The 23909-nt window shown below is 36.7% G+C and overlaps 1 protein-coding gene across 1 annotated transcript; it reads left to right on the plus strand.

Moving 5' to 3' along the window:
- Positions 1–240: 240 nt before the first annotated feature.
- On the plus strand, positions 241–22374 carry GORAB (golgin, RAB6 interacting). The gene is made up of 5 exons (XM_056815517.1): positions 241–635; positions 4041–4383; positions 7848–7949; positions 13043–13183; positions 20102–22374. Exons 1-5 carry the CDS (start codon positions 575–577, stop codon positions 20559–20561), a joined length of 1107 nt encoding a protein of 368 aa, XP_056671495.1. The 5' UTR covers positions 241–574; the 3' UTR covers positions 20562–22374.
- The last annotated feature ends 1535 nt before the right edge of the window (positions 22375–23909 follow it).

The raw sequence follows: 23909 nt of genomic DNA on the forward strand, positions 1-23909 counted from the left end.
AGTCTAAATGAGGATTTCGATTCTGTCTACGATGACGTTCGAGGTAAAGTCTCACAGAGTTAAAACCAGACAGGTAAGAAACCTCAACAGCGAAACAGAAGACTCAATACCCTAAACCAGGACAACGCCTCAGCGCCGCAGGCCCCACAACTAATACAGAGCAAGCTTATTAGTCCCGCCCCTTCCGGTTTCTCTGGCCCGCCCCTCCGAGACACCCTGAAAATGCCTGCCAAGAAGCTCGATATTCTTACAAAATTCCACGAGGCTATTCATTTTATGGCCAATAGTCGGGATGAGGATGAAACGCTGGGGGAAGGTGAAGATGTATAAGATATGGTGGGGAATGTGTGCTGCAGTGATTTCCCCAGATATTCAATAAGGCACGTCCTAGGATACCTAAAGATACCGGCCGCAGAGTGAACGAGAAGGGACCATGCTTGAATGCCTTGCGTTTATTGGTTAAGCGGCTAGCTCCAGCCTGTCAAAGTTCAGGCTAGCTGGGGCAGTCGCGTTGGCAGACGGGGATCCTAGAAGACTCCGGGACCCCCGGGAAGCTTCGGAGAAGCCTGGCCGGATGGCGCAAGGATGGGCCGGCTTCTCCGAGGAGGAGCTGCGGAGGTTGCGGCAGAATAAAGGTAATGAGCCAGGAGGTGGCTCTGTCCGTTCGGTCTTGAATGGGATAGAGGGGGCGGGGCTGCGGATGGGTTCCATAGTGGAGACCCAATCTGGGCCAGAGCCCTGCTCCTAAGCATTTATTAAACTCCCGCTATGTACTAGGCACAGTGAGAGGTACTGTAAAAAAGGTGGAAACGTCGAGGTTTTATTAAGCGCTTGCTGAGGATACAAGAGCAAAAGCTAAATATCCCTGCCTTCAAGCAACTTACCTTCCAACTAAATTATGTATAAGTGTAAACAAAATGAAAGAAACGTAGGGGTGCTTAGCTGAAATTCGTCATGACATTTCAACTGAGATTTGAGAATAATTAGTGGCAGGAGGCCAATAAGCATTTACTAAATTCTTGCTGTGTGCTAGGGTCAGTGATAGATATAGTAGGTAGATAGTGCTTTTTTAAAGTACTTGCTGAAAGTACTGAGAATTTAAAGGCAAAAACTAGACATTCCCTGTCCTCGAGTCACTTACTGTCAAACGACAATATGTACACGTAGAAATATAGAAGTGCTTGGGAAATAAATACAAATAAAGGGGTGGGAGAGATGGTATCAGAAATCACCCTTGACATTTTAGCTGAACTTTGAAGAAAGTTAAGACTATATTAAGTACTTATCATGTTCCTAAAACTGTGTTAAGTGCTGAGAATGAAAAGAATGGCAAAATGTAGTCCCTACCCTCAAGATGCTTACAGTTAAATGTGGAGCATAAACAACAAGATACAAAAAATATATATAGGATAAACTGGAGATAATATTAAGAGAGAAAGCACTAGTATTAAAGGGGACAGGAAAGGCTTCTTGCAATAAGTGAGATTTTTAACTGGGACTTAAAGCAAGAGGCATTGATGAGGAGAGAAAGAGCATTCCAGGCATGGGGAGCCAATTAGTAGCAGTTCTTTAAGTGGGGAGCCAGAGGGTCCCATCTGAAGGTCATAAGGAGACCAGAGTAACTGGATTATAGAATATGTGGAAAGGAGTAAGGTATAAATGTTTACTGATTTAAAAAAAAAAGACTGGAAAGGCAGATTATGGAGGTATTTCAATGCTGGAGGATTTTATATTTAATATTAGAGGTCTTGGGGAACCACTGGAGTTTATTGACTAAGAGAATGTTATGGTCAGACCTCCATCTTCCTAAGATTGGTTTGTCAGCTGAACGTAATGTGGACTGGAATAGAAAGATGCTTGGAGGTAAAGAGAAAGTGTATTCTCTTAGGGGACATAGAGGATAACCTGGGCTAAAGCATAAGGGTGGAAAATTGTGGGTGAAGAACAGGTAGACAAGTTTAAGTGGAACATAAGAGGCCATGAAACAGTCATCATCCAGTGTCTCCTGTTTGCTAGGCTAGGCACTGTCTACTGCAGATTAAAAAAAAAAAAGTCTCATTTTCAGGAGTTTATGATCTAATGGAGGAGACAAGGAAACAAATGTGTTCAAATAAACTATATGTGAGATAAATAGGAAATGATTAACAGAGAGAAGACATAGAATTTTGAGTGATTGAGAAAGGTTTCCTGTAGAAAATGGAATGTTAGGACTTGAAGAAAAGAAGCTAGTAGACAGAGGAGGAGGAAGAACATTTCAGGCATGGAGAACAAAGCAAAGCAAATGCCTGAAGCAGAGAAGCTAGTAGAATACCAAGGAGGCAAATGTCATTGAATTGAATAGTACAGGGCAATACTGGAAGGATGGAGGGGACTAAGTTATGAACGGCTTTGAATGCCAAACAAGATTTTATATTTGATTTGGTTTTACATTTGAGGTTGTAGGGAGCTCCTGGAATTTATTGAGTAGGGGAGTGACGTGGTCACAGTGCAATGATCATATAAAGGTAATTTGGATACAAATTGTAAAGGATTTTTCATTAAAAAAAAAAAAAGACATCAGAGGCAGCTAAGTGGCTCAGGGAATTGAGACCCAGGCCAAAAGAGGGGTCTTGGGATCAAATGTGGCCTCAGGCACATCCTAACTTTCTCCAAGGTCAAAGTCACTTAATCTCAGTTCCCTAGGCCTTACCACCTTGAAACCAATACACAGTAGTATATGGTCCATAAGGGTTAAAAAAAAAAAGGTTTGAAATAAAGAAATGAAAGCGGTCATGGATTATAGGCTACCCAGAAGCATGTCCCAGTATGTAGTTTTCTTTCTTTAAAAAGGAGTTGGCATGCACAATTTCAGAAGCACATCATAAAATATACCTGCCAAGATGGAAGGGACTAATAGACATGTTAATTAGATGAGAGAACAAATATAGAATATTTGGACTGGTTAAAATTTTGTCTATTTCAAGGACCTGTGTGTGTGTGTGTATGTGTGTGTGTTGAAATAGAAAGCCCTTTGCAAATCCTAAAAGTTATATAAAATGTTAACTACTAGTATGTATGTGTGTCTATTCAATTTTTTACACTATGATCTTTGTACTCATACTTTCATACTTGTGTCCTATAACTCTTTTTAAAGAAAGAAAAATAATAATGTACTGGCTTGTTTCTTCTGAGAAGCCTACAAGCCATGGCCTCTTTCAATTCCAAACTATATTTGCCTGTGTATTTTTCTAAATATTGAGTTCACTGTTTTCCTCATTTCTATTTTCACTTAATAGCAAATATCAAAATGTATATGATTTTGTTTAGGTGATCTTATCAGCAATCTCTGCAGAGAATTTCTCTTTGTCAATGCAAAAGTCATGACATGAGATATACCCAATCAAATAAAGCTGGGATGATGTTACTAGGACTTACCTGGTCATGAAGTAATGTTGGGATCCTTAAAACCATCTACAAAGGCCCAGAATGGTTGTAATTAGTTTTAGTGGTGGGATTACTTACAGTGATGAAATAACAGATCTTTTAAAAGTATGGAGGGGGCAGCTGGGTAGCTCAGTGGATTGAGAACCAGACCTAGAGATGGGAGGTCCTGGGTTCAAATCTGGACTCAGACACTTCCCAGCTGTGTGACCCTGGGCAAGTCACTTGACCCCCATTGCCTAGCCCTTACCACTCTTCTGCCTTGGAACCAATACACAGTATTGACTCCAAGATGGAAGGTAAGGGTTCTAAAAAATAAATAAATAAATAAACAAACAAACAAACAAACAAACAAAGAAAAAAGAAAAAGTATGGTATTATATATAGCTAATCATTCTTTGATTAGATGTCAGAATTGGCTATTTGGGAAACTTTCATTGAGTACCAAAAGTGAGGCGTGAGTATTGTTTAAGACAACAAGAAAGCAATTTTTACCTTTTTGTATGCAATATAAAAGATAGAGATTGGGTTCTAATGAAGTGTTACTGCATTACTCTTTTTTATTAGAATGATTTATAATCTGCTCTACTCAAATATAACTGTTTTTGTTTATTCTATAGATCCATTTGAGCCCTCTGATAGGCAAAGGCGTTACCATATGAACAAAAGTCGTCAACAACTACAACGTGAAAAGGCCCTTCAGCAACAAAGCCAAAAGCTTGGACTTCAAGATGGAACTACATCAATACCTCCAGAGCAATTTCTTTCTGCACCAAAACAGAGATTTAACTCTCAACAGCGTCACCCATCTCCTCTCATCTCCCCTGCCAATAATGAAAAGCAGCAGCAGAACATTGGAAATCAACAGAAAAAGACAGGACTTGAGAATTCTCATAATGATGATAAAGATGAGATTCTTACTCCAAAACCAAACTGTAAATTGGAAAAAAAGAAAGTGGAATTGTTAGTAAGTCTATAATCATGAAAGTGATTCCATTTGTTTTCTTGGTTCGTTCTTGTATACTTGGGTGTTAGCATGTAAGCTTAATATATGTTCTGATGTGTTCTGACCTAGAAATAGCGAGGAAAAGAGAAGTTATTATTAGAACATTCAGAGCCCTGCCACTAGGAAATTTAGATGTCAGCTTTCTGACTATGTAGAACCATTCACTCTTCTGAATGGGCCTGCCTGGTATGGGGAAGGATGCTGTGGATGGCTGAAAAGGCAAAAGGGGAAAGAACAGGAAACAAGTGGACAGACACTGGTGATCTATTTCAAGCATATGCTTTGTTTTCATTGTATCATATACCACAATCTGAAACTAGAGTAGCTAATTTAGTATAAATGCTAAAGACCCATGTGGCTATTTTGTGACACAAGTAAGGCTTCTGATAATCTTAACTCTGGCACTTTAGTCTACATTCACTTTGTTTCTTATCTCTTTAATTTATGACCCCTTGGGGAGCTGAGGTGCCATTCATTTTTGTGTTTCATTTTCTTTGGATCTCTTATCATATTATTGTATTCCTCAGATCTTTTCCTGAGATATATTCCTATTTTGTAACATTCCCTCTGCAGGTAGTACTGAGTATGAAACAAAGTGAGTTAAATGTTTCTTTTCTTATAAGAGCTGATTATAATACCCTTCAGGGTCTACTTAGGTGAGGCTTAATTTTTTGCCTTGTAATATCCTCATGATGTGATCACCCAGGAGCCTCACCACAAAGATCTCTAAACACAAGAAATTTTCTACATTCCAAGGTAGCCCAATTCATTTTTAAATAGCTAAAATTGTTAACTTAAAAATAAATTCCATTAATGTCCTTTGTTTTTTTTTTAATCAATCATTTATGGGCCTAATTAAATCCACACCCAGGATAGAACCATTCTTTTTCATAAAGGTGGTTAAGGCAAAATAACCAAATGGTGATTATGCTTGAAAATATAAATAACATTCTTCTTTCATAGGTGACTTCTTAGTTGTCCCCTTCTTGCCACTTGACTACCACCCTAGGTCAGGGTCCCGCCCCCTTTCCCTTCTCTGAATTTGCCATCTCTTGCCTTCACAGATTCATTTCATGTTGTCCTTTCCTGACTATTTCCTGACCTTCCTTGAAGACTTAGCTCAGGTACCACTTACCCTGTGAAGCTTTCCTGATATAATTGTCCCCATACCTCTCTGTCTTTTTATAAAGATCTCTTCTTCTATTTACCTTGTATTGATATATCTGTTTATGTGTTTTATCCTTTAAATAGAAGAGAAGCTCCATAATAGCATATTTTATTTCTCATTTTTATATCTCCAGTGTTTTGTACATATTACCCTTCAACAAGAGCTCTGAGGATAGATATGTTATGTCAGAGTAATACATAGAGGAGAACACTGATATCATTGTTGAAGTATACTTGTGGAAAGCTGAGCCTTGGGATGGAAGCAGGGATTCTGACTCTAAGTGAGAAATTATCTTTAATTTATGACCCCTTCGGGAGCTGAGATGTGGCTAGATCTAAAGATCTAACCATATCATGGTGGTAGAGTGAAAAAGCATAACTTTGAGAATTGTTCAAATGTACTGGGTCTGTGGTATTAAATACTTGTGAAGTAAAAACCATTTCTGGTTCTTTACCTAGAGAGTTGACATGGTAGTGTATATTTTGGTGCTGAAACTGGGCACAAGGGAAGATTCCAGGTGGAATTTTTTAAAAACCTAGTTCTTTCTTACCTTTTCCTTTCATCCAGCCTTTGGGATTTAGCTGGATAAATTTTGTTCTGTGTAAATATTTTTGAAAGTGGACATATTGGAAGGAACCTGGAATATAAGAGTTGGGAGGGATTTCAGCAGCTTTTCTAGTTTCCCCCATATTTGATAGGAATCCTAATATAACATATCTGACATGGATTATCCAGGCTCTGTTTTGAAGATGTCAAATGAAGGAGATGTTCCTCCTCTTGAGGCAACCTGGCTTACTTTTGGATATCTGTAAGTTTTAGGAAGCTTTTTCCTGACTCAGAGCCTAGGTTTGCCTTTCTGCAACATTTTCCAATGGCTCCTGCTTCTAGTCTTGAAGACCAAACAGGACAAGTCTACTTTTTCCATAACATGATAAACTTTTAGTCCTTGAAGATAACATATGTATTCCCTTAAGTATTATTTTCTACAAGTTAGACATTTATTTTGGTCAAGCTTCATAGGGCATGGACTCAAGCTCCTTCACCATCTTGGTTACCCTCTTTCTGTGTATATTTTTATGTATTTCATCACCATCCTTAAATGATAATGCCTGGACCAAAATTTAACAGTGGTATAGTTGAACCTTTCCTTAGAAGTTATGCTTTTCATTGCATATGAATGGCTTTAACTTTTTGGTTTATGTTTTTATGTCTTTAACTTTTTGGGTTGCAATATCACATTGCTGACCCATTGAGTTTCCAGTCCACCGTGACTCATAGGTCTCTTTCAAATTGCTGTCTAACCAGGCCTCCCTAATCTTGTACAGGAGAGGTTCATTTTTTTTGTACTCAAAGGAAAGACTTTTTATCCCTTGAATTTCATCTTATTAATTCAGTCAGTGCTCCAAACTGTTAGGATCTTTTTGGATTCAGTATATTAACTAGCCCTTCTAGTTTTGTGTTGTCTACAGATATGATGACTATCCCACCCACCTATGTCTTTATCCAAGTGATTGATAAAGATGCCCTTCTGTTCCTCCACGGGGAACCTCCTGCAGGCCACATTTACACAAAATCATTAGCAGTCTAATTATGTTCTTGACTGGGTCACATCTCTCCACCTTCTCCAGAAGAATAAAATAATATACTTTATCAAAATCTTTGCCAGGATGTTGGAAACCTAGAAACCATTCTCCTCATATACCAGTTTTAGACAGTCTTTTGGAAAGGAAAGGAGACCAGTCTGACAAGATTTAAGTCTAGATGTAGTTATGCTTGCTGGCTCTTTAGGGTCCCCCTTCTTGTTCTGAATGTTCACTGACTAGTCATTGCTTAATGAATGTTTACGTGGCAGAAACTTTTATGATCGTGACCATATATCACAGTTGAAAAAAAGCACAGTGAGAAGCATCATCTTCAAGTCATTTTATTTGATTCTTTTTGCACCAATAGTCTAATGCCATATATCTGTGCTCCTACAAATAAGCCACCACACCCTGCCATCAGCTGTTTATTCCTAGATCACACATAGACAAGGGATTTCATGAGTCCAATTTATTTACACCTTTACTTCTGATCACCTTCTTTACTACTATCAGAACAAGATAATCAGCTACAGATATCTTCTTAAAAACCTTTAATAGGGATCTCTTAAAGGACCATTTACATAACTAATTCATTGTTTACATTGGGAAGGGGATTGGGGAGATGGGAATCTTTTATGTAAATCCGATTTTATTCTTGGTTACTGACCAGGCAGGAGAAATCTCATTGGGAAGTCCTCCAGGAAGAGCAACGACTAATGGAAGAGAAAAATAAACGGAAAAAAGCATTTTTGGCCAAAGCTATTGCCGAAAGGTAAGAAATATACTAGGGAACAATATTTGTAACCATATTGTTACTCTCCCAGTGAGTTTCTTGCCTGTTTTACTGTATTTTTTTTCCCTTAGGACAAAGCAGTGTTATTAATGTCTATTTTGTGAATGATAACTAAAATCCCCAGAGGTAGTGTTGTATGTTGGAGAGAGTTCTATCTTCTCACTTGCTAATTATAACATTAAACAAATTCTTTAACCTCTGTCATCTAAGCAACTCCCTAGCATTTAGTTGTGAGGTTCCAGTGAAATAACTTTATAATAACCTTCACAAACCTTTAAGTATTATATAAAGAGTCACTATTACTTTTATTAAGTAGCCAGTTAGCATTGGTGAAGTTTTTTCAAAAGGAATTCTCTACACTCTCGAAATACTAGGTCTGAGCCTGAATCATCACTACTACAGATTCTTGCCTTGAGAGTTTCCCAGGTGTCCATGAGGCTAGACCTCTGGGGACCAAAACCAGGGAAGATTAGGCCTAAAAGTAATGGGTTTGTTCACTTCATGTTTATATCTGCAAAGTGTCATCCATTATAAAATTCAAAATTGAACAGCTTTGTCAGGTAAAAATTGGAAACATTAAGATCTTGTATAGTTATATAGTTCTCTAGATTTAAGCAGTCTTAATGCCAAAGCTTAATCAGTTCTTGTTAGAAATATTTCCAAATTATATATTATATGATCAATGAGATACAAATTAAAACAACTTTTAGGTATCACCTCACATCCATAAAACTTAAAAAAATAATTGAGAAGCAATCAAACACTGCAGGTGGAGTTATAGAAAAAAACATTTCTTCCTGGTGTAATTGTAAATGTAAGTGTCTTTGGAGAGCAGAGAGAAAGTGTGAGAGTATGTATGTGTATTTGCATCTTTTGTCAGGGAGTAGTAAAAGTTAACAAATAAATACACTTTTATACAGTAATTTCTTTAGGTGGGGGGAACAAAACCTAACATATTCAAGGCAAAACAATCAAAAAAGAGCTGGTTATTCAAAGATGTCTTTAGTGACATTTCTGTAATTCTAAAAAAATGGAAGCAGTATAAATGTCCTATAGAAGGGGAATGGTTAAATGACTTATGATTCATCAATGTAATGACATGCCAAAATACAATTAAGACCAATCTGGAAAGACCTTTGTGAAACAATGCAAAAAGAAAAAATAGAACCAGAAGGAGAGAGTACCCATTAACTCTGACATGGTAAGCGTAAATAAATGCAATTGGAAAGGTAAAATTCTAATGAAAACCTAGAAGTAAGAAAAAAGTATATTTTGTGTGGAAATTAATTTAAATGTAAATAGTTAAAAAGCAGGTTTAATATGTTGCTTTGATGTTTATTATTTAGTTCATAATAAATAATTTAACTAAAAAATTCATTATATGATTCCAAGAATTCTACTCATAGTTTAAATATTTCATGGCAACTTATGGTCATCCTGATGATGCCCATAATTATAGTATGTGGTCCTAGGCATTTTAGTTCTTCTATTTCTTCCATCAGTGTCTGATTTGCTGCAGCTGTTACACATGCATGTTCTACTCTCACCACTCATTTTAGTTTGCTGTTTCTAATCAGTGAGCTTGACAGCCAGATAAGTAAGCTGTATTAAAATCTATATTAAATTTGAACTAAGATGTGAGAGCAATCTACTTTGATTGTATTTTACTTTATTTTTTCCTTTAGAATTCTGGATGTGTGTGGTTGAAGTTTTTAGGAAATCTAATCTTCCATATGAAGGCTCAAAACAGATTTCTATTCTGCCAGTGAAAAATCTTTATCTTGTAGAACATAAAAGCACATACTTCTGGGGGCAGGGAGATGGCTCAGAGGATTCAGAGCCAGGTGTAGAGATGGGAGGTCCTGGGTTTAAATGTGGTCTCAGATACTTCCTAGCTGTGTGACCCTAGACAAGTCACTTAACCCCCATTACATATAGCTTACTGCTCTTCTGCCTTGGAACAAATACATAGTATTCATTCCAAGATGGAAAGTAAGGGTTTATTTATTTATTTGTTTGTTTTAAGTTTATTTAATTAATTTGGAATATTTTTCCATGGTTACATGAATCATGTTCTTCCCCCCCCCCCTCCACCCCAATCCCATAGTGAAGGAGCAATTCCACTGGGTTTTACATGTGTCATTGATCAAGACCCTTTCCCATATTATTAATATTTGCACCGTGGTGATCATTTAGAGTCTACATCCCCAGTCATATCCCCATTTGACCCATGTGATCAAGCAGTTGTTTTTCTCCTGTGTTTCTACTCTCACAGTTCTTTCTCTGGATGTGAATAGTGTTCTTTCTCATAAATGCCTCAGAATTATCCTGAATCATTGCATTGCTGTTAGTAGAGAAGTCCATTACATTTGATTGTACCACAGTGTATCAGTCTCTGTGTACAATGTTCTCCTGGTTCTGCTCCTCTCACTCTGCATCAATTCCTGGAGGTTGTTCCAGTCCCCATGGAATTCCTCCAGTTCATTATTCCACAATAGTATTCCATCATCAACAGATATCACAATTTGTTCAGCCATTCCCCAGTTGAAGGGCATCCCCTCATTTTGAATTTTTTGCCACCACAAAGAGTGCAGCTATGAATATTTTAGTACAAGTCTTTTTCCTTATTATCTCTTTGGGGTACAAACCCAGCAGTGCTATGGCTGGATCAAAGGGCAGACAGTCTTTTAATGTCCTTTGGGCATAGTTCCAAATTGCCTTCCAGAATGGTTGGATCAATTCACAACTCCACTAGCAATGCATTAATGTCCCAATTTTGCCACATCCCCTCCAATATTTAAGGTAAGGGTTTTTTTTTTTTTTTAAGTACAACCTTATGTTATATCTCAGGAAAAGAAATAGACTTTTTGTCTGTGCAGTTTCCTCTTTACTCCAAGTGATCATGATCATAATATTTACACTGAGCTTAATTATATGGGATATTGCTAGGCTTTATCTAAAAGTTATAAACTTAATATTTGTTCTTGAGAATCTAATGAGTAAAACTAAAAGTCATTGAAATGGACACAAAGATAATAAGATAAAACATGAATGTTTGAATGTAGCAAAATATAAGCTATAAATATTAATTCTCCATATACTACATGAATGAAGGAGCTCATCATGAGGATATTCCCTCTAATGATGCAAATCATAATACATCCATGCACTAATCTTTTGAATTCCCTGTCCTCTCATAAGTTTAGCATAGAGGCATATCCTCTCCTTCCATGGAAAACAATAGAACCTAATGGACTGTTTGGCAATTAGCCTCACTCTTGCCTCCATACCACCCTTTGTAGTTCATTATTTTTTATATATTGTAATCTGTTTATACCACTGTGCACTTCTCTATTTCTCTCTAAGTTTAGATACTCATTTTTAATTCATTAGCAACATTAGTAGTTCATGTCTTATAGGGTTAAATAAGGTTTAAGCTATATGTATTTTATGAGAGACAATACAGTGATAAGAGTAAATAGATTTAGACAAAGGAATAGGTGGGTTCAGGTTTTTGCAAATGACATGATATGCAGAAAAAGTCAAAATACTTTGCAAACTTAAAAACACAATATAGCAATCCATTACTATTGTTAATTAGAGAATATATGGGAATACATAGTTGGGGTAGAAATCAGAAAGAATCCTTACAGGAAGAACTGGGAAATGTCATCAATAGGAGCTAGTTCTTAATTCTTGAACACCAAAGATGACAGCTTATGAACCCCCAAAGCAGTTTGTAATAGATTATATATAGGTAGTTCCCTTTTAAGAAAAAAAGTATATGGAAAATGTGAAATGTGATGAAAACCATTATATGTATGTAAATATGTTAAAGTAGTGTTGAATTATGTAAATAGTATAAGTTTTTTAGTAATTAGTAAATAAGAACAAGAGAAAATTGATTTGTGAACAGGAAGGAAAATTTAGGTTGGAAATTAGATATTTTAACTCTAAGAACGGAAATGTAGAATTGAGACATTGTATTCCTTGAGGAAATTAAGAGAAGTGAAATTAAGAGAAATGAAGGCTTTATTTTTTTATTTGTATTCAGCCTTTTCCATTTTCAGTTCTTTCCCTACAAATGAACATTCACAAGTTATTTCAAGTATTAAATCTGTAGCTGGCTATTATGTTCTCTTGTTTCTATTAATTTCATTCTTCATTATTTTATGTAGTTCTTTCCAAGTTTAAAAAAATGAATCTGCTCATCACTTCTTATAGTGCAGTAGTATTCCATCACAAACATATACCACAATTTGTTTAGCCATTCCCCAACTTATGAACAACCTCTTGGTTTTCAGTTCTTTGCTACCACAAAGAGAGCTGCTATTTCTTGGTATATATGAGTTCTTTTTCTTTTTCCCTGATCTTGGGGAAAAGACCTAGCAATGACATTGTTGGGTCTAAAGACATACACAGTTTTATAGCTCTTTAGGCATAATTCCAAATTGTTCTTCAAAAATGATTGGATAGGTCACAGTTTCACAACAGTGTATTATAGTGGTATATTTTTCCACATTCCCTACAATGTTTGCTAGTTTAGCTAATTTGCTGGGTGTGAGATAATACATCAGAATTGTCTTGGTCTGCATTTCTAGCAAAGTGTTTCTTCATGTACCTATATAAGGTTTTGATTTCTTCACCTGAGTACTGTTCAGATCTTTTGCCCATTTGTCAAATAGGGGATGGCTCTTATTGCCTTAAATTGGACAAAGTTCTCTGTATAATTGAGATATGAGATCTCTATCTGAGAAACTGTCTATTAAAATCTTCTCAATTTTCTGCTTTCATAAAGCTTTATGAAAAAAGAATACACTTGCATATATACCATACAGTTTACTTCAAGACCTATGATTTAACTCAGAATTGTATAATTACAAGAAAAAAGAGAAATTTCAGTATCATGAAAAGCCATGGATGCACTTGTAACTTGGAGAGCTCCCTAGTCTCAACCTTCACTCCATCTTCTGTAAACTAGAATCAACCCAAAAGCATAGTACAAAAATGTGCTTTACTATGTTATTATGAGAACAGTGTTCAAAATTAACTCTCTGTTTCCTATTTCCTAGATCTAAAAGGACTCAGGCAGAAACCATGAAACTACAGCGGATCCAGAAGGAGTTACAGGCTTTAGATGACATGGTATCAGCTGACATTGGAATCTTACGGAATCGAATTGATCAGGCAAGCCTAGACTATTCCTATGCTCGGTAAGCACTAATTATTTGGGGGGAAATGTATTTTGGGAAAGGAAAAAAAAAGCATCGAAACCAGATATTTTGATTAATGGACCTGGTCCCCATGTGATTACTTGTCTTCATTTAAAAGAATGGAAGGGTAGGCTCATTTTTTAAATATGCATTTACTTTAAAATATTTGTATTCCTGTCTTGCAAACTTGAAACTGAAACCTTTCCTCCCAGAACAGTTTTATTCATCCCAATCTACAGTGCACAAATTGCCTTGATATCATCATATTCCTTGGTTTCAGCCATTGGGTTTTTTGTTTTGTCTTTTAAAGAAAGAAAATATTGTGGCATAATTATAAAATGAACATAACACATGTAAAGAATTACATGGACTTTGCAAACAGATAAAAGAGTATAAAATTAAATCCAATTTTGGGGGTCTTCCATTCGTTTCAGCATTGCTTTAATCATTCCAGTTTGTCTCTTTTCACAAGGGAGTTCTGTGTAAATAATTCAATTGTGCATCATTCTCTGTAACACTAGAAATCAATCAGAATGCCTCATTAGTCTAGGGTAAACCACAGTTTCAGAATGTTTATATAACAATTTAATAAAGCGGAAATACTTGGTTGTAGTTTTCAACTCAGTGTTTAAGAAAGAGGCTTGTGGTTCTCCCTGTGATTTTTTTTTTGGTTCATTTACTATATGCCATTAGATATCATTAAGTTGACTTTGCTAATTAACTTACTGAATGAATATCAACCTGTAAGCATTTATCAAGCACCTTCTGTGTGCTAGGCATTGAGAGTACAAAGACAAACATAATAGTCCCTGCCCTCAAGGAGATTACATTATATATGGGGAAAACAACAGGAACACTGATGAATATATGTAAAGTAATTTCTTCAGGCAGAAGAGAATCAGATTAGATCTTGTGAAGGAATTGGCTCTTGAGTTAACCCTTAAACGATGATCTGGATTCTGTCAGGAGGGAAATGAGATAGGAATACATGGATACATACATGAAGATGGAACACACCCTATTCAGAGACATGGAGGTGATTGCTAGGATGTTGTATGTGAGCGGAGTTGGAACTAATTTATGAGAAACTTTAAGTTCTAAACAGAAGAGTTTATAATTTATCCTAGAGGAAAAGGAAAGCCGTTGAAACCTTGGGAAGCATAGGAGTGATACGGTTAGATCTGTGCTTTAGGAATTTCAATTTAGCAGCTGTATAGGGAATGGATTGAAGAAAGGAGGCAGGAAGACTAAATTAGGAGACTATTCTAGTTGTCTAAATGAGGTGATGGGGACCTGAACTGAGGCACTGTGAGTGGGGAAAAAGGAGGTAGATGCAAGAGATGTTGTAGGGTTGGAAGTGAGCAGAAGTAGCCACTGATTGGCTAGGTGGAGAGGGGCCACTGCTTTAGAGAGATGGTAGAGTTGAGTGCAGATGTTTTGGTGCTTACAAAATGAGTAACTAAAAAGATACTTGTGTCTTCAGCAAAAATAGGGAAACAAGAAGAAAGGATTTGAGAAGGAAAGATAATGTGTGCTGTCTGAAATATATTGAGTTTTTAGGTGTCATCTAGTTAGATGTTTAGTTTTAGAGCCTTCTAGTTAGAAATGTCCAGCAGGCATTTTATGATAGAGGATTGGATATAGGTTCTTCTTGAAGTTGATAGTTGAACCCATGAGAACTGTGAAATAACCAAGAGAGCATGTAGAGAAAGAAGTGTATAAAGTACTTTGCAAAGCTTAGCATATCTCATAAATATGAATTGTGAATATCCTCCTCAAGGAGGAGGAAATGACAGATGCTTTAGCTGAAAAGGATGAGGTCTGAGAAGGGACTATCATATTGGGCAATTTGGAGGTCCTTGAGGGGCAACTGAGTAGTAGAGTGGATAAAATGCCAGACCTGGAGTCAGGAGGACCTGGATGAATTCAAATGTAGCCTCAGACCCTCTCTAGCTGTGGGACCCTAGGCAATTCATTTAACCCCAGTTGCTTAACCCTTATTGTTCTTCTGCCTTGGAATTGATGCTTAGTAATGATTCTAAGACACATAAGCATTTGTGGAGTTGAGGTGGGAGGAGAAGTCATTCATTGGAAATCTCAGAGGGAGTAACTTTAGCAGAATTATTAGGCCAGAATCCAAATTTCAAAGGTATGAAAAGTGAGAAGAGCAGAATTTGATTGAGTGAGTGTTGATAGCTTTTTCCTTAACAATTTGGTTGTGAAAAGAGTAAGAGAAAAATAAAATGGCAATTTGAGGGGTGGGGGGGCAATAGTATTAATGAAAGGTTTTTTGTTTTTGTTTTTAAAGAATAGAAGGTTTTTTTTTTTTTTTTATGTTTGAAGGCAGAAGAGGAGCCAGTAGATTGGAAGATACTGAAAACTAGAGAGAGTGGATGTTTACCAGGACAAAGTTTTAGAGAAGATGGGGGAAGGATGGGTTCAGGTCTTAAGTGGAAGTTTTGACTGTGACAAATGTCTATTAAAAGATCACTGAGGAGGTGGCTAATATTTATTTATAGAGTAACACTAAGGCTTTATCAATTCATACTTTAAAGCTAATAAATTTGCCAAAAAATTATTTGTGAATTATATTCTTTATAAGGATATTCCAATTTATTTATTTATTGGATCTGGACCTGTGACTCATTGACGTGAGGAATTCCCAGTGCAACTGTCCTGCAACTTATAGACCTGGACAGTTACCTTGGAGCATGAAAAGTTTAAATAATTTGCCCAAGATCAGACAGCACATATGTTTCAGAAGTAGATCTTGAATCCAGGGCTTCTTGACCCTAGGACAGGTTCTTTCTATCCTATTATATGCTGCCTTTTAAAATATTGATATATTTTTAGGAATAATTTGTTACTATTTTAGTTCATTAAATTAGTTTTAAAATATTTAGTTAAATTAGTTTTTAAAAATTAGTTAACATATTAGTTTAGGAATAATTAGTATTAACAGAAAAATATTCCAAGTTATGCTTTCAGTTTTTCCTGGTAGCAGCTACATATGGAAAGAATGTCATTCGTGCTTAACATTAACAATGTAAGAAATAGCATCATTCTAGCTTTTGGGTATTTGGGTACTATAGTATTTGGGACTGTTTGGCATATAAGTGCTAAATTTCTGTGTTTCCAAGTTTTCTGCCCAGTTAAGGGGGCAGGAGAGTGTTTGAAGGGAAGAAAGTTGAGTGCTACTTCTTAGGGCTGAAGTACACATCCACTAATATATCCTTTTTATACAATACCTACAAGTAGAGATTCTGGTAGAGAGAAAGATGAAATGAAATATCTTTGTGAACCCCTTCTCTGGGGCATATCTGGGAGAAGACTTCAGGGGAGCTTGGTAATATGAGAATCCAGGGAAGAGACCCTCTGCAAGAGTACTTTGGCTGAAGTAGATGCTTTGCCAAGAGCTGAGAATCAGCAGCCTATGGTCAGTAGCCTGGTAATAGATTGAAAAATGAAAAGGGGAGATTATAGAAGTTAGAAGACTGAGTAAAAGGCTTTTTGATAATCTAGATAAAAGATAAGAAAACCTCTTAGTAGGGCAGCAGAAGTAGGAATAAAGGTGAGGATGCATACAAGAAAATATTACAGTTGAACTTTACAGTCCCTAGGAAATTATTGGCTATTCAAAGAGAGAGGAATGAGTAAAAATTAAAAAAAAAAAGAACTCTGAGGTTTTAAACGTTGGGAGATTGGGTGAATGGTGATACAATCATCAGTGATCATCTCCATCAGAAGGAGAGAACAAATTGAGGAGAGAAGGGGAAATTTTTTGGACATGCCTGTTTGAGCTGTTAATATTACCTTTTCCTTAAAGCCTTCTCTAATCACTTCTTCCATGCCACCTGGGAGTAACCAAAATGACCTTGCTTATCCATCTGTGCACAGGTTTTAATTCTCTGTCTCCCCATTGCAATCCACCTTTTGGTAACTTCTTCAGACCTACTAAATTCCCATGTTTAGCACCATGCTGCCCCAGATGCTTGCCAAAGGGGATTTAATTGAATGGAACTGATGATAGATTAAGCAAGACCTCTTGAATTTACCCTTTAAGCCCATAGTACTACTTTGTATGACTTGCTCTCTGTGGGAAGCATAGGGAGCTAAAGTCATCAAGGTCAAATGCCTATTGACATTTGCTGAGCTGAATGGGTGGTGGTGTACCATCCCCTTCCCCCCCACCCCCAAAAAACTTTTCTTTATAGCCTAGTGCCATGGAAATGTACCAAGCCTATCTGGAAGTAGGGCCATGTAAATAGCTGACAGGTTATTAAAGGAATTTCTGTATTGGTACCAGGCCTTTTTACTATCTTACTCCAGGCAGTTGACAAATGCCATTATCTTTAACATTTGGTATTTATTGACTTTTAGTGAGATTTCCTAATTCTATAACTGAAGTGATTTTAAAACCTAACTTACATGACTGTCTTTATCCAGTATTTATCAGATGTTTATTTTTTATAAAATGCCATCCTTGTTAGTTATGTCCTTCAAAGATTATCCAAAATCCTACTCTGGGTTCTCATTACACCATATATGTGGCTACAGTTTCTTAAAGGCCATACCAGTGTCACTAATTAGTTCTCACAAGGGTCACAAGCTCAAAATCTCCCAGAGGAAGACAGAAAATGATCAGAAGAAGCTGGTCTATTACTCCACAATAAATACGCTACTACAAAGTCATCATCAAATAGGATACGTAGAATAGAAAGGTTTGGGAATGGATACAGTGCAAAAGATATTGAAGCTGTAGCATCAGTATTACTCAGTGACTGATGAGATTTGGGGAAACCAGGTGAGAGGAAAGCTTCTGAAAAGAGCAGTACCTGCTACTCTTTGGTAACCTCCATAGAACAGTTAGTTCCCTCTGTCCATCTTGTTGGTTAGATGGTTATCCTTTGGTTCATCAGATGGACATAAAAACAAAGAAGTGATGCTTTTATTGATAATCATTGATTTCTTCCTTTTATCTGTGTAATTTTGCTGTTTCTTTCTTTTACTAAGGAAGTCCTTAGCTTAGCCTTTTTAATGCAGAAGAGTAATGGTAAGGATGGACCAGAATCGACATGTAAAATCCATGATGGTTTCTCACCAGTCATTGTGCACAGTTGCAGAGGCCATCCTAAAACAGTCTGACAATGCCTTAATAACCTGTGGTATTGTAGGTAGATGATTTCTAAAAAAGAAGTCCTGGCAGTCTCTGATTGGCATGGATTTATTTCCCTTCACAATAACTAAAATTTTTAGTAGTTTAGGATAACAAATACATGTCTAAAAATTGAGATTTTCATATAAATCAGTCAATTGGCAAGCATTTATTAACCAGGTATTGGGAATACAAGTACAAATAAAGAATCTCCACTGGTTTTAAGGTTTTTGTTGTTGTTGTTGTTGTTGTTGTTGTTTTGTTGTTGTTGGTTTTTTTACCAAAATTTTTTACCAAAATGATTTACAGTGTGTCCATTTATTCCATTTCAGCTTGGGTTGTTATCTGGGAAAAGAGAAGACTAGGAGAATTAGCTATTTTTCAGTCTGACACATTAATTGTTTTTCTAAAGGCACTCTCTATAGGTGTACCACGATTATGGATGTTCTCTCCACTAAGTTCAAGAGCTTCAGTGGCATTCTCTTTAGGACTATGCAGTCCCCCAATCTCCCACCCCACTTCTTTGCAAGCCTGTGGCCTTCCTTGTCAAAGACAATATGTAGAGATTCACTAGCTGTGCTTGAGAATACTGTTAAATATCTTAATGTTCCCAAATAGCTCTTACTCTAGGTCAAGTACTGAAGTGTTTGCATTTAATTGTTTTAAAGCTTAACACATATAATCTTATTCAGAGTCACTGTATTTAAAATCTCAATTAGCATTAAAATATTATTTTACTAATCTTGGAGTCAGTTAAATGATACCAAAGCATTGGAGGAGTACAAACAGTATAGAAAATATAGTGAATAAAGTTGATCTGGAGATACAGTTATTTTATTATTTTCAAAGATGAACTATCAGATCATTAAAGATGATCAGTTACTTAAAAAAGTGAATTCTAGTACCTGCAGCATGGCTTTGATGTTCGTAAGTCTGGGAGATTTTGAGAGTTTTTTTTTAGTAATTATTTCATTTAATATATTCTACATGCAGCTTTTATAAATTTGATATGGTGATGGCTTCATGTATCATCATCTACTGGAAATAACACTGGAGTCAGAAAAACTGCCTAAATTTTAATCTTAGTTCTACTACTAACATGAAAAATGTCTCATTTCCTCATCTTTTTAAAAAATGGGTCTGATAATGCCTTTTAGACTCATGTCATACATAAGAAAGTTATTTGGAGCACAAATGAATTAAGAATTTCTGATGTTTCCTCTCTGGGGGAGAAAGATATGATAATAGTCTGGCAGTATTCTAGCCCTGCAAGACTAATTTTTTAGGCTGCAAAACAAAATTCGTACTAGCTTCTTCTGTCTAATCATTTGTACCTCTCCCTATTGTCTATGACCTCTGGCTCTTATTAAAAGCATCCTCCTTCTAATCTAGAAAAAGAAAATCTTTTGCCCTTTTCATCTCTTTTTGTATGCCCTTCACAAACAATCCCCCACACCTACACTCAAGAACCTGAAAACATCCTCACAAAAAACAGGGAGAACAGAGAAATGCTGTAACAGCACTAGCAAAAAAAAGGTAGAAGGAAAAGGAAGTGCAAGAAGATTCCATATTAAGGTATGGGTCCTGGTGCTTTCACACTCATTGACCCATTTGTCTATCATTCAGTTTGTTTTTCCACTCACTCTTTGGCAGAATAGTGCTAATCTGGTTATTTCTCCATTTTGAGTTTGTTACAGTATTGTTTTAGGACCTTCCTCTAGCCCACTAGAGATTAAGGCTCATCTCTGTCCATGTGCTTGCAGGAAGCGATTTGACAAAGCAGAAGCTGAGTATGTGGCTGCAAAACTGGACCTGCAGCGGAAGACAGAGATCAAAGAGCACCTCACGGAGCACCTCTGCACCATCATCCAGCAGAATGAGCTCCGCAAGGCCCGGAAGCTGGAGGCGCTTACACAGCAGCTGGAAGTGGAAGCCGATGAGGAAAGCCTGGAGCTGGAGATCGAGGCAGAAAAGTCACCGCAGCCACAAGAGGAAGGAGGAAGGAAACAAACAGCTCTATCACAGGAGGCATCACAGACATCTGGGAATGGCGTCACTCTAGAAATGGTGGCCGAGGGGAGCAGGTGTCCAGATCCAGCTGCAGTGCCCCGTGGAGAGGACCAGGACACAAAGGTAGATGCTGACACCTGTCCAGAGCAAGGCAGCCCAGAGCAAGAAGCAAAAACTGCTGCAAACATGGTTTCCAACCATCTAGCTGCCTAAAGAGCGACATTTGTGCTGTCTGTGTGGTGCCCGGCTTTCTGCCATTGGGTTGTACCATAACAATGAAATTTATAGTAAAATCCCATTTAAAGCCATCTTTAGATCAATTAGGAATCACCGTTTGTGAAGTGCCAAGTAACAGTAATGGCATTTTTATTGTGAAGCATGAATTTACTTAGTCTTGCCTTAGTCTAGGGCATGTGCTTGGCCCCGAGTTGAGTTAACTGCCCCCCATTTTATGCCCTCAACATCTGACCATGCTGTGGAGCAGCTTAGCTGCTGGGCTCAGATCTCCTAGGGACTATGTTTTCTCACCTCCTCCATCTAGGCCTTTTTTCTGCAGATGTTTACCCTCCCCCACCTCACCTCCCGTTTTTTACCTCTTTTTCAGAGAAGTTGAATGACATCACTACCATTAGTCCTAGAGTTCTATTGACCCACTTTGTGGTTTCCCTAGCCATAATTGCCTTCTCAGGCCACCACTCCCCAATATGTGTTGTTTCCCACATTAAAATATAAGCTCTTTGAATCTTTCAGTAGAGTAATTGGCAATATTGTAAGTGCTTTGCATTTCGTTCACATTCACTTCCTTTACCATCTCATTTGAGGAGGCTGATTTGAAGAATGAAAAAAACAGTGTTTAACTTTCCTGTTTTAAAAATCGTTTTTCTGATGCCTATTAAAAACAACAGGCCTAGAAATAACTTTCAGTGTAATACTTTGTCTGAACAGTATTAAATTCTGCTGGGAAAATTGAATAGTTGTTCTTCATTAGCATAGGGTTTTCATTTGTTTGGGAGGGAGTGATTTGTTAGCAAAGCATCTGTTTCTTTCCTTGACTATTGTGTAAGATGGCGTCCCTCTTCTAAAAAGGTTCATTGTTGAATGCCTCATCTGATCTATAGCAGGTTTGTTAAACACTACTCAAGAGGTCCATATTTGAACTCCTCTGCTGTTGACTTACTTTCATTTTATGAATCACAATGGATAGAGCATATGATTTTATAGCATTGGATTGTTGCCCCGTTAAAGACTCTTGGGATAAGTACTGTATACAAAGCAATGGATTTCTACTATTACTACTACATTGCTTCAGTGCTGCTGGTTGTTTAAATTAGGAAGAAGACTCAGCTATTTAACATAAGAGCGAAAATGACATATAATAAGATGTATCAGGGAATAATTCTTTCAGTAAATGATTGCTGTTTCTAATTCTAAAAAAAATTTTGTTACTCTTTTCCAGTTTTGTGTGTTGGGAGTAAATTAACCTACATAATAAAACAGATTTTTAAATGTTATAGCTAATGTTGATTTGCTATTACTTTAATAGTTTTTCCATTTTTTACTGCCATTTGCTTGGCCAATATATTTTACTCCATGAACTTGTGTGTAAATAAGTGCTATAATTTCATCAGAAAAACCTATGGAGTTTTGGTTTTAAGTTATGATCAGTGTATCACATACCCTAAAAAGTGCAAGGATTTCTAAACTAAAGTCATTTTATTTGGAGAAAGGAAATGTGCAATACTAATAACTTCTCAGAAAAACTTAGAAACATCTTATTTAATGTATGGACTAAGAATTGTACTATAGCTTCATTGTTATTTTGTACTCCTGTGTATGTAGCTATATATTTGTATATTATGCAATATGATTGGAATAAAACTAAGTATTGTTACTGTCATCTTCAAAATTGCAAACATAGGTGAACAATTGCATTTAAATTTATGAATGGTATATATAAAATTGAAACCTTCCATGTCCCAAGTTAACTTTATTTTTCTAAAAATAAACAAATGAATTTACTCCATTATTTCTTGTCTACATTGGAAAGCTTGTTTGAAAATATGCATAGTGTAAGTACCCATTAAGGAGTATGCTATAATATTCTTCTGCCTTGATATGGTAGGTGTAATCACTTGCTCTTGCCTGACTACTTGAATAGAGACCTATTTCTGTTGAGAATAGAATGTTGACTTACCAATTATATGCCAGCTAAATATTAATTTAAATCATGATCCAATAAGGAAAACAGGAAGAAAAAAAATTGGGGAGATGGTTACTCCTAAAGAGTGTGAAAAGGTCAGCCTTCCTGTGGACTCTTTAAGACCAGAGGCCAAGTCATTTCTCTCTGGTGCTTCTCTTCCCTCACTTTTAGCATGAGAATAATGATGCTAACACTTAAGGCAGTTGTTGTGGTGACAGCACTTGATAACTTTAACAGGCTGTCTGTCTTTAAATCTAAAGTGCTGAATACTGCTCTTGATGTGAACTGGCCAAAAGTTCAGGCAGTAAAATTCATTACCTTAAAGCCAACTATTATAGTGAGTGGTGACTAAGTCAGTGGTTTCTAGTGAACTACTTTCAAATATGACTATAAGGAACAAATTCTATTAACTGGAGCTTGTATTTTTGAAGGAGCCCTTCCTGACTTTGCCTGAAAGGGGTATTATAGCTTAGGTCTATGATCTGATGGTCAGAGAGGCTTAGGAACATTCAAGATCAGCTAGCCTGGTCCTTTCATCTGTAAAAAGAGGAAACAAAAAATTGAAATTACTTGTCCCAAATCGCACAGCAAGGAACAAACCTAGGTTTCAAACCTAAGATCTATGACTTTAAGCTATGCTCCCTTTCTATTCTAGTATACTTCTAGTGACATGCAGTCAAATCCTACTGCTTCAGATTTATTCAAAGCCAGTTGTTCATATCTTATGCCTCAGAGGAACAAGAATAGAGAAAAATGGGACCTGATAAAGGAAGTTTCAATGCTAAGACTCTTATCCCTTTATTTATGCTAATTTTATGGCTAAAGCTTAATTCCATCATGGCATTCAAATTTGATTTCCAGTTCAGCCAGTGATGTGGATTGACTTTGTGTTCATCTACTCTGTGTCTGCCCTGGTTTGTTCACTTTTTAAGAAGTAATTCCTAGGGTAGGTGTTAAGAATAGTTTCTGTACTATAAGTCAGGGTTGTTCCTCAAGCTTTTTGTACTTAGTACCTGTACCCATTTCTCTCATAGATTTACTATTAATGTCAGACCTTGAGGAGCTCTGAGTTTCTGAGTCTACCTTAGAGCCATTTTGTACCCGAGTTTTAGAGAAGAACCTGAACATTTTAGAGCAAGATCATGCTATTTGTAAGAAAATATAAGATGTGTTTATTTTTAAATTCTTCACTAGGCTAGAGATGGGAGGTCCTGGGTTCAGACCTGGCCTTGGACACTTTTAGCTGTATACTGAATACTGTGTATTGGTTTCAAGACAGAAGTGCAGTAGGGGCTAGGCAAATGGAGTTGTAACTTGCCCAGGGCCACATAGCCAAGAAATGTCTAAAGCCAAATTTGAAC

Source organism: Monodelphis domestica, chromosome 2, assembly GCF_027887165.1.
Source record: "Monodelphis domestica isolate mMonDom1 chromosome 2, mMonDom1.pri, whole genome shotgun sequence".
Lineage (NCBI taxonomy): Eukaryota > Metazoa > Chordata > Mammalia > Didelphimorphia > Didelphidae > Monodelphis > Monodelphis domestica.